Raw genomic sequence first — 18,524 nt, 5'->3', positions numbered from 1 at the left:
ACTAACAATGACTAAATAGCTTGTAGCCAGTTAGCTGGTTAGCTTCTGAAGGTTCTTGAGTGTGTTCTAAAAATGTAAAGATAATAGCGGTTCCGTATCACATTGGGTGAGGCAGGTTACCGGAAGGTATAAACAAATAAAAAATCGAAAAGGGATAGAAAGTAAATATGGGTTCAGTGAGTGTTTGGGACGCGGCGATTCAGATGGTTAGCAGGCCTGTGCTAACAAGCTAACAGTTAGTAGACGGTGCTAAACACGGTAGCAGTTAGCGGACCGGGCTAAACAAGCTAGCAGTTAGCAGGCCGAATTTGCAAGCAAGGAGATAGCAAGGGCTAGAGAGTTAGCCTTTGGGGACGTCGCGATGGGGGGAGTCTGTTTATTCCTCTTCATGCGGTGACATCAATGGACCGGTCGTGGGTCTGGATATTGTAGCGCAGGAGCTCAAAATGTTCCGTTTGCGATGGGAATCCGGGGGTGAAAAATAAAAATAAAATAATAGATAGGTCCGTTATGCTCTGGTTAGAGTCGCGTTGTTCGAACTGGCGAGAGCTTTCCGAGCTAAAGGTTAGCTGATGACCGGTTAGCTGAAGACCGCTAACAATGTTTTGCTGAAGCTGGTAGTTAGTTTGCTAGTTGGCTAGCTTCAGTTGAGGGGTTCCAGATCCGAAGTAAATATAAATACTTTAGGAAAAAAAGCTACGTTGGGTGATGCGGGTTGCAGGAGAGTATTTAGAAGAAGTTGAGGTTCAGCAAAAAGTTTTAAAGATATGTGAAGAAAACGAAACGAAAACAAACGATATATACAAGGAACACGACAACACGTCCTACTGCTACGCCATCTTGGAGCTCATATTGGTCACATACACATGGTTATTGGTTAGATGGTTAGCAGATGTTATTGGTCACATGGTTAGCAGATGTTATTGGTTACATGGTTAGCAGATGTTATTGGTCACATGGTTAGCAGATATTATTGGTTACATGGTTAGCAGATGTTATTGGTCACATGGTTAGCAGATGTTATTGGTTACATGGTTAGCAGATGTTATTGGTTACATGGTTAGCAGATGTTATTGGTTACATGGTTAGCAGATATTATTGGTTACATGGTTAGCAGATGTTATTGGTCACATGGTTAGCAGATGTTATTGGTTACATGGTTAGCAGATGTTATTGGTCACATGGTTAGCAGATGTTATTGGTTACATGGTTAGCAGATGTTATTGGTTACATGGTTAGCAGATGTTATTGGTTACATGGTTAGCAGATGTTATTGGTTACATGGTTAGCAGATGTTATTGGTTACATGGTTAGCAGATGTTATTGGTTACATGGTTAGCAGATGTTATTGGTCACATGGTTAGCAGATGTTATTGGTTACATGGTTAGCAGATGTTATTGGTCACATGGTTAGCATATGTTATTGGTTACATGGTTAGCAGATGTTATTGGTCACATGGTTAGCAGATGTTATTGGTTACATGGTTAGCAGATGTTATTGGTCACACGGTTAGCAGATGTTATTGGTTACACGGTTAGCAGATGTTATTGGTCACATGGTTAGCAGATGTTATTGGTTACATGGTTAGCAGATGTTATTGGTTACATGGCTAGCAGATGTTATTGGTTACATGGTTAGCAGATGTTATTGGTCACATACACATGGTTAGCAGATGTTATTGGTTACATGGTTAGCAGATGTTATTGGTCACATGGTTAGCAGATGTTATTGGTCACATGGTTAGCAGATTTTATTGCAAGTGTAGCGAAATGCTTGTGCTTCTGCTTAATGCTCATGGAGTTCTGGTCATGGAGTTCTGCTCATGGAGTTCTGCTCATGGAGTTCTGGTCATGGAGTTCTGGTCATGGAGTTCTGGTCATGGAGTTCTGCTCATGGAGTTCTGCTCATGGAGTTCTGCTCATGGAGTTCTGGTCATGTATTCTAATCCTATATACTAATCATGTATTCTAATCATGTATTCTGATTATATATTCTAATCATGTATTCTGATTATATATTCTAATCATGTATTCTGATTATGTATTCTAATCATGTATTCTGATCATGTATTCTAATCATGTATTCTAATCATGTATTCTAATCCTGTATACTAATCATGTATTCTGATCCTGTATACTAATCATGTATTCTGATCCTGTATACTAATCATGTATTCTGATCCTGTATACTAATCATGTATTCTGATCCTGTATACTAATAATTTATTCTGATCCTGTATTCTAATTATGTATTCTGATCATGTATTCTGATCCTGTATACTATATGTGTAATTCACTTTGTGTTATTCAACTTTGTCTAATGGTCTTTGTGTAATTGCTGCTGGTCTTGTAGTGCAGGGTTCCTCTGTAAAAGACACCTCAGTAACAATAGGAATCTCTGATAAAATAAAGATTGAATACAATAAAAATATGACCAGACATGATAAAAAAAACATTTATTGAACATTTATTTCCAATACATGTTGGGTAGGTCTATGTTGGGTAGGTCTATGTTGGGTAGGTCTATGTTAGGTAGGTTTTATGTTGGGTAGGTCTTATGTTGGGTAGGTCTTATGTTGGGTAGGTCTATGTTGGGTAGGTTTTATGTTGGGTAGGTCTTATGTTGGGTAGGTCTTATGTTGGGTAGGTCTATGTTGGGTAGATCTATGTAGGGTGGGTCTATGTTGGGTAGGTCTATGTTGGGTAAGTCTTATGTTGGGTAGATCTATGTAGGGTAGGTCAATGTTGGGTAGGTCTATGTTGGGTAGGTCTTATTGTACAACTGAACATCAACAGTCTCAATAACAAACCCCAACAACTATTATGTTGGGTAGGTCTATGTTGGGTAGGTCTTTGTTGGGTAGGTTTTATTGTACAACTGAACATCAACAGTCTCAATAACAAACCCCAACAAATGAATCAGAAAACAGTAATCGACAACAGGAAAAACTAAAAACTAAGTAAAACTAAAGAAACCTGGTTGGTTGTCAAGTTACGATAACTACAGCATCTTTAAAGGATAAAAATTATTGCTTAATTTCTATTGGTTGAGATGCATCCATAAAACAGAATGCTTAAGTCTTATTGGTCAAGAAGCAACTATAAGACAGAGTGCTTCATTTCTATTGGTCGAGATGCACAATACAGAATGCCAGCACCATAAAAAAACGTACAAAATGTCTTCACCCTATTAAACCATGTGATTAACAAAAACAAACGTTTATTCTTTTCCACCATACAATTATTATTTCCAATGTTCTACCTAATCCATACCAAAGCAAAAGTTGATAAAAGTTGATAAAAGTTCATTTCTTGGCATACAGTACGAACATTACGTGTAGGATAACTGATTCTCTTAGCATTGTTAAAACATGATGTCCGACACCATTGGCCCAGTTGATTCACTCTAGGTTGATTTCATTGTTCACCGCTGCCCAGTGAGCAAAATTTGGTTGAAACTATGTATTTTTAACTTCTTTTCAACCCAACAAAAAGATGTACAGCATTTCCAACGTCTTTTCAACCCCCCAAAAATGCGTATTTCCAACACCTTTTCAACCTCTTTTGCTCCCCAGGGCGATTACTTGATTGTTATAGATGTTCCACATGGGTTCTTCCTTTTGTTTCCCATCAAGAGAATGGTGTTTTTCTGTTGCTGTATACCTTGGCGAGCTCCTTGCAGTGTCTCTATGGTGATCTGTAAAGATATTCCTGCAGGGCTAGTCTGCTCATTACCGGTTTTTACTGGTCTGGACTGGTCTTTACTGATCTGGACTGGTCTTTACTGGTCTGGACTGGTCTTTACTGGTCTGGACCCCACATAGCCTGGTTCCTCTCTAGGTTTCTTCCTAGGTTTTGGCCTTTTTAGGGAGTTTTTCCTAGCCACCGTGCATCTACACCTGCATTGCGTGCTGTTTGGGGTTTTAGGCTGGGTTTCTGGACAGCACTTTGAGATATCAGCTGATGTACGAAGGGCTATATAAATACATTTGATTTGATTTGATTTGGACTGGTCTTTACTGGTCTGGACTGGTCTTTACTGGTCTGGACTGGTCTTTACTGGTATGGACGGGTCAGGCCTGGACTGGTATGGACTGGTCAGGGCTGGACTGATATGGACTGGTCTTGGCTGGATATGACTTTTGGTTGTTGTGGCGTCTAACCAGCCTTACCTTCCTCCTCCTTACACCAACTGTAGAGAAAGAGATGGACAGAAGAAAAGTCACGGAACAGGAAGAAGAGATGGAAAGGAAAAATAAGAGTATAACAAAAAAATTAATGGAAAGAGAGAGCCAAAAGAGAGAAACAGAGACAGAGGTAGAGAGGTAGAGACCACCAGTATGAATCACAGGTTAGGGTTTTCCAACGATAACAGATATTTGATCATATTTGCTGAATGAATTGTAATTTCACTGATGTGTGGTGTGTGTATGTGTGTCTTGTTATGTCTCTGTAGTTACCAGGAGCTCTTTTGGCAGGGGCCCCTATACCCCCTCCACCTGTAGAGAGAGAGAGATAACAAACCATCACTCAAATGGAACATGCAGCCTAACACAATCTATACCTTTTGCAAGTTACCAATGCAAGAACGCAAGACACTTTGTAAAATGGCTTTCCTGACACCTTTCTGTGTTACAAAATATGCATATTTCTGAAGCAAAAGCCATTAGCAACGCTATGCAGGGAGGATATCCTCACTGTTATTGCGTGCATGCTTGTGTGTTGTTTAAATTAGGGGAAGGTGTTTAACAGAGACAACTTGCCTTGAGGTCTGATAACTGTTGTTTAAATTAGGCGAAGATACTTAACAGAGACAACTTGTCTTCAGGTCTGAAAATCTTTATTAGGACTTCAATTTGAAAGATTGTAGGTTCTGACCTTGGATTAGTTTGGTGATCCTCTCTGACTCTTGGTCGATCATTTCCGGGTTGCCGTGGATGGTGGTGATCTTAGAGAATTCCGGGCCTGTGGGAGGAAACTGGAGCTGTTAGACACAAAATGGCGGATGCATGGATCCACAGATACGGTTTCACACTGTAGAACACAGCTCCCTAGTTCTGGTCCTATATCCTCGACCCTGGTCCTGTACCATTGACCCTGGTCCTGTACCCTGACCCTGGTCCTGTACCCTCGACCCTGGTCCTGTACCCTCGACCCTGGTCCTGTACCCTCGACCCTGGTCCTGTACGACCCTGGTCCTGTACCCTCGACCCTGGTCCTGTACCCTCGGCCCTGGTCCTGTACCCCTCGACCCTGGTCCTGTACCCTCGACCCTGGTCCTGTACCCTCGACCCTGGTCCTGTACGACCCTGGTCCTGTACCCTCGACCCTGGTCCTGTACCCTCGACCCTGGTCCTGTACCCTCGACCCTGTACCCACGACCCTGGTCCTGTACCCGTGACCCTGGACCTGTACCTGCGACCCTGGTCCTGTACCCGTGACCCTGGTCCTGTACCCGCGACCCTGGTCCTGTACCCGCGACCCTGGTCCTGTACCCGCGACCCTCGACCCTGGTCCCGTACCCTCGACCCTGGTCCCGTACCCTCGACCCTGGTCCCGTACCCGCGACCCTGGTCAGGTACCCGCGACCCTGGTCCTGTACCCGCGACCCTGGTCCTGTACCCGCGACCCTGGTCCTGTACCCGCGACCCTGGTCCTGTACCCGCGACCCTGGTAGTTGTTGGTAAAAATGACTCCACCTAACAATCCAACATGGAACCTGATCCCATTTTGGTTCCACCTGTGTTCTACTTTCTTCAGATCTGCAACACTGAAGGGTTTTGGGGATATCGATGGTCTCCAAATCAGGGGAGGTTGTACTGAGCATTAACAGTAAGATATTCTGTCTAGAGAGAAGAGAGTTCATTTAAGGTGGCCCTACCCTCAATGATGTGAGGCTCGATGATCTTGGTGACCGTTGTGTGTCCGGTTCCACCTTAAGAACAGCAGCAGAGAGGAGTGGAGGGATGTCGCAGTCATTTAATGACTTAACAACATATACTGACCAGAGACACAGACTGACAGACACAGTACACACCTGGCTATGCCTCCTACTTCACCACCACTAACACACAGACACACACATCTCGATGCACGATGCACAAACACACACACTTCACCCTTACAGAAGTGGACCAATCCATTCACAATTCACACTGGGCACCATAACCCATCAGTGCAGACAGACAGACTGGCGGATGATGGACAGACACATACCCACAAACCACCATGTTTCACATTCATATGTGTTCTCTCTCAAACTATTGGACAAAACTGAATATGAACTACAACAGAACATGGGACTACAACATAACATGGGACTACTACAGAACATGGGACTACTACAGAATATGGACTACTACAGAATATGGACTACAACAGAACATGGGACTACTACAGAATATGGACTACTACAGAATATGGACTACATCAGAACATGGACTACTACAGAACATGGGACTACTACAGAATATGGACTACTACAGAACATGGGACTACTACAGAATATGGACTACTACAGAACATGGACTACAACAGAATATGGACTACAAAGGGAGGGTCTGGGTGGGCATCTGTCCGCGGTGGCGGCTCTGGCGCAGGACGTGGACCCCACTCCACCATAGTCTTAGTCCGCCTCTGTGGCCTCCTAGCAACGGCAACTCTTGCCACCGACCCTGACCTGGGATCCCTAATAAATAGGCCCAGGACTGAGGACTGAGGGACCCCCCTGGACTTAACAAATTCCTCCGGACTGAGGGGCAGCTCAGGACTGAGGGGTAGCTCAGGACTGAGGGGTAGCTCAGGACTGAGAGGTAGCTCAGGACTGAGAGGTAGCTCAGGACTGAGAGGTAGCTCAGGACTGAGAGGTTGCTCAGGCTGGTTGACGGCTCTGGCAGCTCCTGGCTGACTGACGGCTCGGGCAGCTCCTGGCTGACGGCTCTGGCGGATCCAAGCTGACTGGCGACTCTGGTGGCTCCATGCTGACTGGCGGCTCTGTCGGCTCCATGCTGACTGGCGACTCTGGGGGCTCATGACAGACTGGCGGCTCTGGCGGCTCAGGGCAGACTGGCGGCTCTGGCGGCTCAGGACAGACTGGCGGCTCTGGCGGCTCAGGACAGACTGGAGACTCGAGCAGCTCTGGACAGGCGGAAGACTCGAGCAGCTCTGGACAGGCGGGAGACTCGAGCAGCTCTGGACAGGCGGGAGACTCTAGCAGCTCTGGACTGGACTGAGACTCTAGCAGCTCTGGACTGGACTGAGACTCTAGCAGCTCTGGTCAGGCAGGAGACTCTAGCAGCTCTGGACTGGACTGAGACTCTAGCAGCTCTGGTCAGGCAGGAGACTCTAGCAGCTCTGGAGAGACGGAAGACTCTAGCAGCTCTGGAGAGACGGGAGACTCTAGCAGCTCTGGAGAGACGGGAGAATCTGGCGGCGCTGGAGAGGAGGAAAGCTCTAGCATTGCTGGACAGGCGGGAGCACCTGTAGCCAAAGGACGGAGAGACAGCCTGGTGCGGGGGGCTGCCACCGGAGGGCTGGTGCGTGGAGGTGGCACTGGATGGACCGGACGGTGAAGGCGTACTGGAGATCTTGAAAGCAGGGCTGGCACCATCTGCCCCGGCTGCATCTTCACCCTAGCCCGGCAGATGTGGGGAGCTGGGATGTAGCGCACCGGGCTAAGCACGCGTACTGGGGACACTGTGCGTTCCACCGCATAACACGGTGCCTGACCACTACAACGCCCGCGACGGTTAGCACGGCTAGAAGCACTGTAGCGCTGAGCTGGCACAGGACGTGCAGGGCTAGGAAGGTGCACAGGAGGCCTGGTGCGTGAGGCTGGCACAGTCTTCACCAGACGACTAGCAGGCACCTCAGGACGAGTATGGCTCCGCACGGTAAACAGGGGGAGTTGGCTCAGGTCTGACTCCTGACTCTGCCACACTCTCCCTGTGCCTCGGGCGTCCAGCCGCGCTGCCGTGCCAGCTCCTCGTAATGCCGCCTCTCTGCTTTCGCTGCCTCCAGTTCTGCTTTGTGGCGGCGATATTCCCCTGGCTTTGCCCAGGGTCCTCTCCCGTCTAGGATTTCCTCCCACATCCAGAAGTCTTGTGTCTTCGGCCGCTGTTGCTGTTACCATGCCGCTTGGTCCTTGGTTGGTGGGTGATTCTGTAAGGGTTTTCCTCCTCTTTGTCTGAAGAGGAGGTGTAGCAAGGATCGGACCAAGATGCGGCGTGGTAAGTGTCCATGGTTGTTTATTTAAAAACATAAACTGAACACTCAATGAATACAAAACAATAACCGTGAACAAAACCGAAACAGTACCGTGTGGCGAACAAACACAGACACGGAAACAATCACCCACCAAACAACAGCGAAACCCAGGCTACCTAAGTGTGATTCTCAATCAGAGACAACTAACGACACCTGCCTCTGAGAACCATACTAGGCCGAACACAGAAAACCAACCTAGAAACACAAAAACATAGAATGCCCACCCAACTCACGTCCTGACCAACTAAAACAAACAAATAACACAAGAACTAGGGTCAGAACATGACATGTAGAATGTTAACGTACGTTGACGTCTATAGAATGTTAACGCACTTCTACATTCTATAATGTCAATGTATGTTAACATTCTATAGATGTCAATGTACGTTAACATTCTATAGATGTCAATGTGCGTTAACATTCTATAGACGTCAATATACGTTAACATTCTATAGACGTCAATGTACGTTAACATTCTATAGATGTCAATGTACGTTAACATTCTATAGATGTCAATGTACGTTAACATTCTATAGATGTTAATGTATGTTAACATTCTATAGATGTCAATGTACGTTAACATTCTATAGATGTCAATGTATTTTAACATTCTATAGATGTCAATGTATTTTAACATTCTATAGATGTCAATGTACGTTAACATTCTATACATGTCAATGTACGTTAACATTCTATACATGTCAATGAACGTTAACATTCTATAGATGTCAATGTATGTTAACATTCTATACATGTCAATGTATTTTAACATTCTATACATGTATATGAACGTTAACATTCTATACATGTCAATGAATTTAACATTCTATACATGTCAATGTACTTTAACATTCTATACATGTCAATGAATTTAACGTCTATAGAATGTTAAATTCACTAACGTCTATAGAATGTTACATTCATTAACGTCTATAGAATGTTAAATTCATTAACGTCTATGGAATGTTCAATTCATTAACGTCTATAGAATGTTAAATTCATTAACGTCTATAGAATGTTAAATTCATTAACATCTATAGAATGTTAAATTCATTAACGTCTATAGAATGTTAAATTCAATGACGTCTAATGAATGTTAAATTCAATGACGTCTATAGAATGTTAAATTCATTAACGTCTATAGAATGTTACATTCAATGACGTCTATAGAATGTTAAATTCATTAACGTCTATAGAATCTTAAATTCAATGACGTCTATAGAATGTTAAATTCATTAACGTCTATAGAATGTTAAATTCATTAACGTCTATAGAATGTTAAATTCAATGACGTCTATAGAATGTTAAATTCATTAACGTCTATAGAATGTTAAATTCATTAACGTCTATAGAATGTTACATTCAATGACGTCTATAGAATGTTAAATTCATTAACGTCTATAGAATGTTAAATTCAATGACGTCTATAGAATGTTAAATTCATTAACGTCTATAGAATGTTAAATTCAATGACGTCTAATGAATGTTAAATTCATTGACCTGTACAGAATGTTAACGTATATTGACGTCTATAGAATGTTAACGTACATTGACGTCTATACCTTATATTGTTTAAAGACATCCATATATTGATACAGATGCCGTATCTTAATTTGAGCCAGTTTGCTACAGCAGGAAAATAAAGGTGCAGGAACAGGAAATGTAAATCGTTATGTGGATAATAATTCACAGAATTTTATTTTTTTACGGTAAATCAAGTCTGAAATATTAGTGGAAATTACAAACGTTAGAAGCGTTCTTAAACCTCCAATACACCACCTTCGCACAGCAGGATGATCAAATTAAGAAACAGCATCTGTATACATTTGATATAAATAGATAAAACACTATGGATTATTTCTTGAAGTACTACATCTGAAGGATTAAAGTAGCAAATCTTTACTGACCTTCCTCAAGCATCTCGTTGATGTCTCCTTCAGTCTTCATTCTTCCATCGGAGGAACCACGGGGAGCTGTGTGAGAGGATAGAGAGGAGTTATTTATGTCTCCCACTGTAATCTAACTCAACCCGGCAGCGGGTCAATGTAATATTTACATTCAACTATCCTCAATGTGACGTCAGAGAGCTGTGAGTCCCAAACTTTCGTTTGCTTCTCAAGCAAATCTTTCAAATGCTATCCTGACCCACAAATTGACCAACCCAAGCCTTAGCCATGGCCTTGCTGTGAGCCAATATTCCAGATCCAACATTTTTGAAACATGGGAACTTACTCTCAATAACTCTGGTGACCTTTGTGATGGAAGGCACTCCTTCGATGACCCTGGTAACCTTGGTAATGCTTGGTTCTCCCTCGATGACCCTGGTAACCTTGTTGAAGGCAGGCTCACCCTCGACAACTCTTGTAACCTTGGTGATAGCGGGTTTGCCCTTGACAACTCTTGTAACCTTGGTGATTGTGGGTTCGCCGTCGACAACTCTGGTAACCTTGGTGATAGCGGGTTCGCCCTCGACAACTCTGGTAACCTTGGTGATAGCGGGTTTGCCCTCGATGACCCTGGTAACCTTGGTGACGGATGGTACTCCCTCGATGCGTCTCGTAACCTTGGTGATGGACGGTACTCCCTCGATGCGTCTCGTAACCTTGGTGAGGGTCGGCTCTCCTTCGATCACTCTGGTCACCTTGGTGATTTCAGGCACTGGAGGGGAAGAAAGATGGATTAAATCCTCAGCATCTGAAGGGTCTATAACCCCAGCAAAGATACATTGGAAATGTGAGAAATGTACTGATTAAAAACCAACCATTTATCAATACAAAAGGTTGATAAAGAACGGTATGAGTGAGAACCCACTGCTACTCATGTGAACCCATTAGAAGCCTTATATCTTATCTCTTCCAAAACCCCGTGAACCCCTCATTGTTACGAAAACTAGCCTTCAATCAGCTATGGACAACCACATTTCTGGAGTGAAGAGGCACTATTTTATATCCCTGACGATATTCAGTGCTGCAGCATAAGTCAGTTTCTATTAGAGCCTTGAACAGCTGAAGGCTGACAGATCTGAGATCAGATCAACCCACAGAGATAACTGGAATTAGAACACAATAAAGAGATGGACAACCCACAGAGATAACTGGAATTAGAACACAATAAAGAGATGGACAACCCACAGAGATAGCTGGAATTAGAACACAATAAAGAGATGGACAACCCACAGAGATAGCTGGAATTAGAACACAATAAAGAGATGGACAACCCACAGAGATAGCTGGAATTAGAACACAATACAGAGAAGGACAACCCACAGAGATATCAGGACACAATAAAGAGATGGACAACCCACAGAGATATCAGGACACAATACAGAGAAGGACAACCCACAGAGATATCCGAACACAATAAAGAGATGGACAACCCACAGAGTTATCAGGACACAATAAAGAGAAGGACAACCCACAGAGATATCAGGACACAATAAAGAGATGGACAACCCACAGAGATATCAGGACACAATAAAGAGATGGACAACCCACAGAGATAGCTGGAATTAGAACACAATAAAGAGATGGACAACCCACAGAGATATCAGGACACAATACAGAGATGGACAACCCACAGAGATAGCTAGAATCAGAACACAATAAAGAGAAGGACAACCCACAGAGATATCAGGACACAATAAAGAGATGGACAACCCACAGAGATATCAGGACACAATACAGAGATGGACAACCCACAGAGATAGCTGGACACAATACAGAGAAGGACAACCCACAGAGATATCCGAACACAATAAAGAGATGGACAACCCACAGAGATAGCTGGACACAATACAGAGAAGGACAACCCACAGAGATATCAGGACACAATAAAGAGATGGACAACCCACAGAGATAGCTGGACACAATACAGAGAAGGACAACCCACAGAGATATCCGAACACAATAAAGAGATGGACAACCCACAGAGATAGCTGGACACAATACAGAGAAGGACAACCCACAGAGATATCAGGACACAATAAAGAGATGGACAACCCACAGAGATATCAGGACACAATACAGAGAAGGACAACCCACAGAGATATCCGAACACAATAAAGAGATGGACAACCCACAGAGATAGCTGGAATTAGAACACAATAAAGAGATGGACAACCCACAGAGATATCAGGACACAATACAGAGAAGGACAACCCACAGAGATATCCGAACACAATAAAGAGATGGACAACCCACAGAGATATCAGGACACAATAAAGAGATGGACAACCCACAGAGATAGCTAGAATCAGAACACAATAAAGAGATGGACAACCCACAGAGATAGCTAGAATCAGAACACAATAAAGAGATGGACAACCCACAGAGATAGCTGGAATTAGAACACAATAAAGAGATGGACAACCCACAGAGATAGCTGGAATTAGAACACAATAAAGAGATTGACAACCCACAGAGATATCCGAACACAATAAAGAGATGGACAACCCACAGAGATAGCTGGAATTAGAACACAATAAAGGGAAGGACAACCCACAGAGATATCAGAACACAATAAAGAGATGGACAACCCACAGAGATATCAGGACAAAATAAAGAGATGGACAACCCACAGAGTTATCAGGACACAATACAGAGATGGACAACCCACAGAGATATCCGAACACAATAAAGAGATGGACAACCCACAGAGATAGCTGGAATTAGAACACAATAAAGAGAAGGACAACCCACAGAGATAGCTGGAATTAGAACACAATAAAGAGAAGGACAACCCACAGAGATATCAGGACACAATACAGAGATGGACAACCCACAGAGATATCAGGACACAATACAGAGATGGACAACCCACAGAGATATCCGAACACAATAAAGAGATGGACAACCCACAGAGATAGCTGGAATTAGAACACAATAAAGAGAAGGACAACCCACAGAGATAGCTGGAATTAGAACAAAATAAAGAGATGGACAACCCACAGAGATATCAGGACACAATACAGAGATGGACAACCCACAGAGATATCAGGACACAATACAGAGATGGACAACCCACAGAGATAGCTGGAATTAGAACACAATAAAGAGATGGACAACCCACAGAGATATCTGGAATTAGAACACAATAAAGAGATGGACAACCCACAGAGATAGCTGGAATTAGAACACAATAAAGGGAAGGACAACCCACAGAGATAGCTGGAATTAGAACACAATAAAGAGATGGACAACCCACAGAGATATCCGAACACAAGAAAGAGTTGGACAACCCACAGAGATAGCTGGAATTAGAACACAATAAAGGGAAGGACAACCCACAGAGATATCCGAACACAAGAAAGAGTTGGACAACCCACAGAGATAGCTGGAATTAGAACACAATAAAGAGATGGACAACCCACAGAGATAGCTGGAATCAGAACACAATACAGAGATGGACAACCCACAGAGATATCAGAACTCAATAAAGAGATGGACAACCCACAGAGATATCAGAACACAATAAAGAGATGGACAACCCACAGAGATATCAGGACACAATACAGAGATGGACAACCCACAGAGATATCAGGACACACTAAAGAGATGGACAACCCACAGAGATATCAGGACACAATACAGAGATGGACAACCCACAGAGATATCAGGACACAATAAAGAGATGGACAACCCACAGAGATATCAGGACACAATAAAGAGATGGACAACCCACAGAGATATCAGGACACAATAAAGAGATGGACAACCCACAGAGATATCAGGACACAATAAAGAGATGGACAACCCACAGAGATAGCTGGAATCAGAACACACCTTTCAGATACATAGACCTCTACAAACCTCAGCTGTCTGAACAGCTCTCAACCAGATAGAAAACCACAGCTAGAGTTCTCTGAGTTACATTTGAAATAAGTACTTGGAACCATCTGGAGTTAATCAAGATTATACTTTGGGTTCTGATGGGATACGACAGTTGAACTAAGCTCATGAAGCATTTCTAAGTTATATTCTTCAAGAATCAATGGGCATACTGAATACCATTATTTGACTATTCCAAAAATGTATGCAGCAATTGCAGATTGCCCCTTTAACTGGAGGCAGGTGATCCCTCTTACTTCCTAAATAGCCTATACCAAACTAGTTATCCACACATTGCTGTTTCCTAATACAGCGAGCCAGGCTCACGTTGGATTGGGCTCAGACCCAGAAGGACAGATACTGGCCTGGACTCTCCTTCTCTACTTACGATACAGTGACAGCTCAATTACCTCATCAACAAGAGACCAATTACCTCATCAACAAGAGACCACTTAGGCTACATTATCAACAGGAGGTCAACATTACACATGGAAGATAGAAAGGGACAGAGGTCAACATTCCACATGGGAGGGACAGAGGTCAACATTCCACATGGGACGGACAGAGGTCAACATTCCACATGGGACGGACAGAGGTCAACATTCCACATGGGACGGACAGAGGTCAACATTCCACATGGGACGGACAGAGGTCAACATTCCACATGGGACGGACAGAGGTCAACATTCCACATGGGAGGGACAGAGGTCAACATTCCACATGGGAGGGACAGAGGTCAACATTCCACATGGGAGGGACAGAGGTCAACATTCTACATGGGAGGGACAGAGGTCAATATTCCACATGGGACGGACAGAGGTCAATATTCCACATTGGACGGACAGAGATCAACATTCCACATGGGACGGACAGAGGTCAACATTCCACATGGGACGGACAGAGATCAACATTCCACATGGGAGGGACAGAGGTCAATATTCCACATGGGATGGACAGAGATCAACATTCCACATGGGAGGGACAGAGGTCAATATTCCACATTGGACGGACAGAGATCAACATTCCACATGGGAGGGACAGAGGTCAACATTCCACATGGGAGGGACAGAGGTCAACATTCCACATGGGAGGGACAGAGGTCAACATTCTACATGGGAGGGACAGAGGTCAACATTCTACATGGGAGGGACAGAGGTCAACATTCTACATGGGAGGGACAGAGGTCAACATTCCACATGGGAGGGACAGAGGTCAACATTCCACATGGGAGGGACAGAGGTCAACATTCCACATGGGAGGGACAGAGGTCAACATTCTACATGGGAGGGACAGAGGTCAACATTCCACATGGGAGGGACAGAGGTCAACATTCCACATGGGAGGGACAGAGGTCAACATTCCACATGGGAGGGACAGAGGTCAACATTCCACATGGGACGGACAGAGGTCAACATTCCACATGGGAGGGACAGAGGTCAACATTCCACATGGGAGGGACAGAGGTCAACATTCCACATGGGAGGGTCAGAGGTCAACATTCCACATGGGACGGACAGAGGTCAACATTCCACATGGGAGGGTCAGAGGTCAACATTCCACATGGGAGGGTCAGAGGTCAACATTCCACATGGGAGGGTCAGAGGTCAACATTCCACATGGGAGGGTCAGAGGTCAACATTCCACATGGGAGGGACAGAGGTCAACATTCCACATGGGAGGGTCAGAGGTCAACATTCCACATGGGAGATAAACTACTGGATCAGCCGCTGTCTATCAGAGCAACCACTTGTCCGACACTTGAGCCATTATGAGATCCGAACCCCTTGACAAAGTTGCCAGGTCGCTACAGTAACATACAAGGCTGCCGTAGGACTGACGTCCCCCCCCCCTCCCCGCTGAATTTCAGAAATGTGTTACTCTGCTAGAACATCGACCATAAATAACGAGATTATATTATATTAAACATAAACATCTGTTTACCTGAATCCACGTGTGAGTCCTCTTGGACGTGAGTTGTCGTGGTGATTGTCCTCTCTGCAAAACAAACAAACAAAAGCTGGTATTACGTCGATGTTCAGAACAATCGACGACGACGATGATGAAGACGGTAAGGATGAACTTACTGATGAAGGTGAGGGGGATTTTGGTGTAGGAGAATCCAGAGACATACTAAAACACAACAACAACACATGAGAGGTTGGGGGTAAGGTAGAAGACAGAAGTTAAATATATATGACTGAAGATATGGCCAGACAATAAAACACACACACACACACACACACACACACACAGCTACCTTGATCTGGATGTACTTGATGAGTTTCTTCAGCAGCACCAGCAGGGACTCGCGACCGACAGGCAGGTCTGGAGATCACAGATACATGGTTACACACACACACACACACACACACACACACACACACACACACACACACACACACACACTCACCCCCAGGGTAAAGGATGTTCTTTACTACGTGAATCACTCCGTTGGTGGCCATCAGATCAATGTCTGGCACGTCCAGCGAGTTCACCTGGATGGACTTGTTCACCTGTCATTAAAAACACAGTCATAACAGTGTTAGAACTAACGCTATAACTATAGGATTACCAATAATAGACATGATGGACTTGTTCACCTGTCATAACAAGGGTCCTAAGTGTTATAAACAGTTATAACCATTGTTATTAATAACATTATTAATGTATTAATAACAATGGTTATTAATTGTTTATAACACTTAGGACCCTTGTTATGACAGGTGCACAACTCCAAATACTATTGGTTACCTGTCATAACACGGGTCCTAAGAGTTATAAACAGTTATAACCATTGTTATTACTGTAACCAATAGTACCGTATACATATGGATAGAGTTGTGCACCTGTCATAACAAGGGTCCTAAGAGTTATAAACAGTTATAACCATTGTTATTAATGTAACCAATAGTAATAGGACGGGGTACAGTATACGTGGATAGAGTTGTGCACCTGGGAGTGCTAATAACATGATTACTTAATAATAATTAGAATATTCAAATGAACTCCAAAACCCTAAAACATGATCTACGCACTAACAGCGTTTTCCAGCTAACACAGAACTGTGTTGGCTGTTTGTACTCCAACAATGTCATTGATCAAGTTGTCATTGATCAAGTAGTCATTGATCAAGTTTCACTTGGGAGATGAAACAGAAACAAGGATATATGATGATAACAGCAGTGGACACACAGTCATAATGATTCCCTTACTAATAACATCAGGACATAATGATTCCCTTACTAATAACATCAGGACATAATGATTCCCTTACTAATAACATCAGGACATAATGATTCCCTTACTAATAACATCAGGACATAATGATTCCCTAACTAATAACATCAGGATATAATGATTCCCTAACTAATAACATCAGGACATAATGATTCCCTAACTAATAACATCAGGACATAATGATTCCCTAACTAATAACATCAGGACATAATGATTCCCTTACTAATAACATCAGGACATAATGATTCCCTAACTAATAACATAAGGACATAATGATTCCCTAACTAATAACATCAGGACATAATGATTCCCTAACTAATAACATCAGGACATAATGATTCCCTAACTAATAACATCAGGACATAATGATTCCCTAACTGATAACATCAGGGCATAATGATTCCCTTACTAATAACATCAGGACATAATGATTCCCTAACTAATAACATCAGGACATAATGATGTTTGCGTGTTTGCGTGTGTTTGCGTGTGTTTGCGTGTGCGTGTTTTAAAGAAACATCTGAATTAAAAAGGTGAAAAGTGAAGACATGAAACTCTCACAGATGGCAGTTCCAGATGGCAGTTCCAGATGGCATGTTCCTCCCATTGTTGGAGGATTTGGAACTGTAACTTCCTGTGCCGCCAGGGAAACTAACTTCCTGTAATATAACTGTCGCCGTGTGTCTCTGGGGACGGACATGTCCAGTCAGAGACTGGAGATAGGAGAGAACCCACTGTTCCCCTGAACAAGGCAGTTAACCCACTGTTCCCCTGAACGAGGCAGTTAACCCACTGTTCCCCTGAACAAGGCAGTTAACCCACTGTTCCCCTGAACAAGGCAGTTAACCCACTGTTCCCCTGAACAAGGCAGTTAACCCACTGTTCCCCTGAACAAGACAGTTAACCCACTGTTCCCCTGAACAAGGTAGTTAACCCACTGTTCCCCTGAACAAGGCAGTTAACCCACTGTTCCCCTGAACAAGGCAGTTAACCCACTGTTCCCCTGAACAAGGCAGTTAACCCACTGTTCCCCTGAACAAGACAGTTAACCCACTGTTCCCCTGAACAAGGCAGTTAACCCACTGTTCCCCTGAACAAGGCAGTTAACCCACTGTTCCCCTGAACAAGGCAGTTAACCCACTGTTCCCCTGAACAAGGCAGTTAACCCACTGTTTCCCTGAACAAGGCAGTTAACCC

At 43.7% G+C, this 18,524-nt stretch overlaps 1 protein-coding gene across 2 annotated transcripts in view; it reads right to left on the bottom strand.

Annotated features, from left to right (window-relative positions):
* Window positions 1-2,439: 2,439 nt before the first annotated feature.
* LOC110534820 (periostin) overlaps window positions 2,440-18,524 on the bottom strand; it is a 67,635-nt gene continuing 51,550 nt past the window's right edge. Inside the window, exons 14-23 of one of the 2 annotated variants that reach the window (XM_036989451.1) lie at window positions 16,501-16,603; window positions 16,348-16,415; window positions 16,175-16,220; window positions 16,032-16,085; window positions 10,498-10,923; window positions 10,173-10,238; window positions 5,882-5,935; window positions 4,879-4,965; window positions 4,461-4,499; window positions 2,440-4,192 (exon numbers count right to left, since the gene is read on the bottom strand). In XM_036989451.1, coding sequence (XP_036845346.1) covers window positions 4,074-4,192; window positions 4,461-4,499; window positions 4,879-4,965; window positions 5,882-5,935; window positions 10,173-10,238; window positions 10,498-10,923; window positions 16,032-16,085; window positions 16,175-16,220; window positions 16,348-16,415; window positions 16,501-16,603 — 1,062 coding nt within the window. In that variant the 3' untranslated portion in view covers window positions 2,440-4,073. The remainder of the gene's footprint in view (window positions 4,193-4,460; window positions 4,500-4,878; window positions 4,966-5,881; window positions 5,936-10,172; window positions 10,239-10,497; window positions 10,924-16,031; window positions 16,086-16,174; window positions 16,221-16,347; window positions 16,416-16,500; window positions 16,604-18,524) is intronic. The other variant, XM_036989452.1, reaches the window with a different exon arrangement.

Source organism: Oncorhynchus mykiss, chromosome 10, assembly GCF_013265735.2.
Source record: "Oncorhynchus mykiss isolate Arlee chromosome 10, USDA_OmykA_1.1, whole genome shotgun sequence".
NCBI lineage: Eukaryota > Metazoa > Chordata > Actinopteri > Salmoniformes > Salmonidae > Oncorhynchus > Oncorhynchus mykiss.
This window is presented reverse-complemented; position numbering and strand designations above follow the sequence as displayed.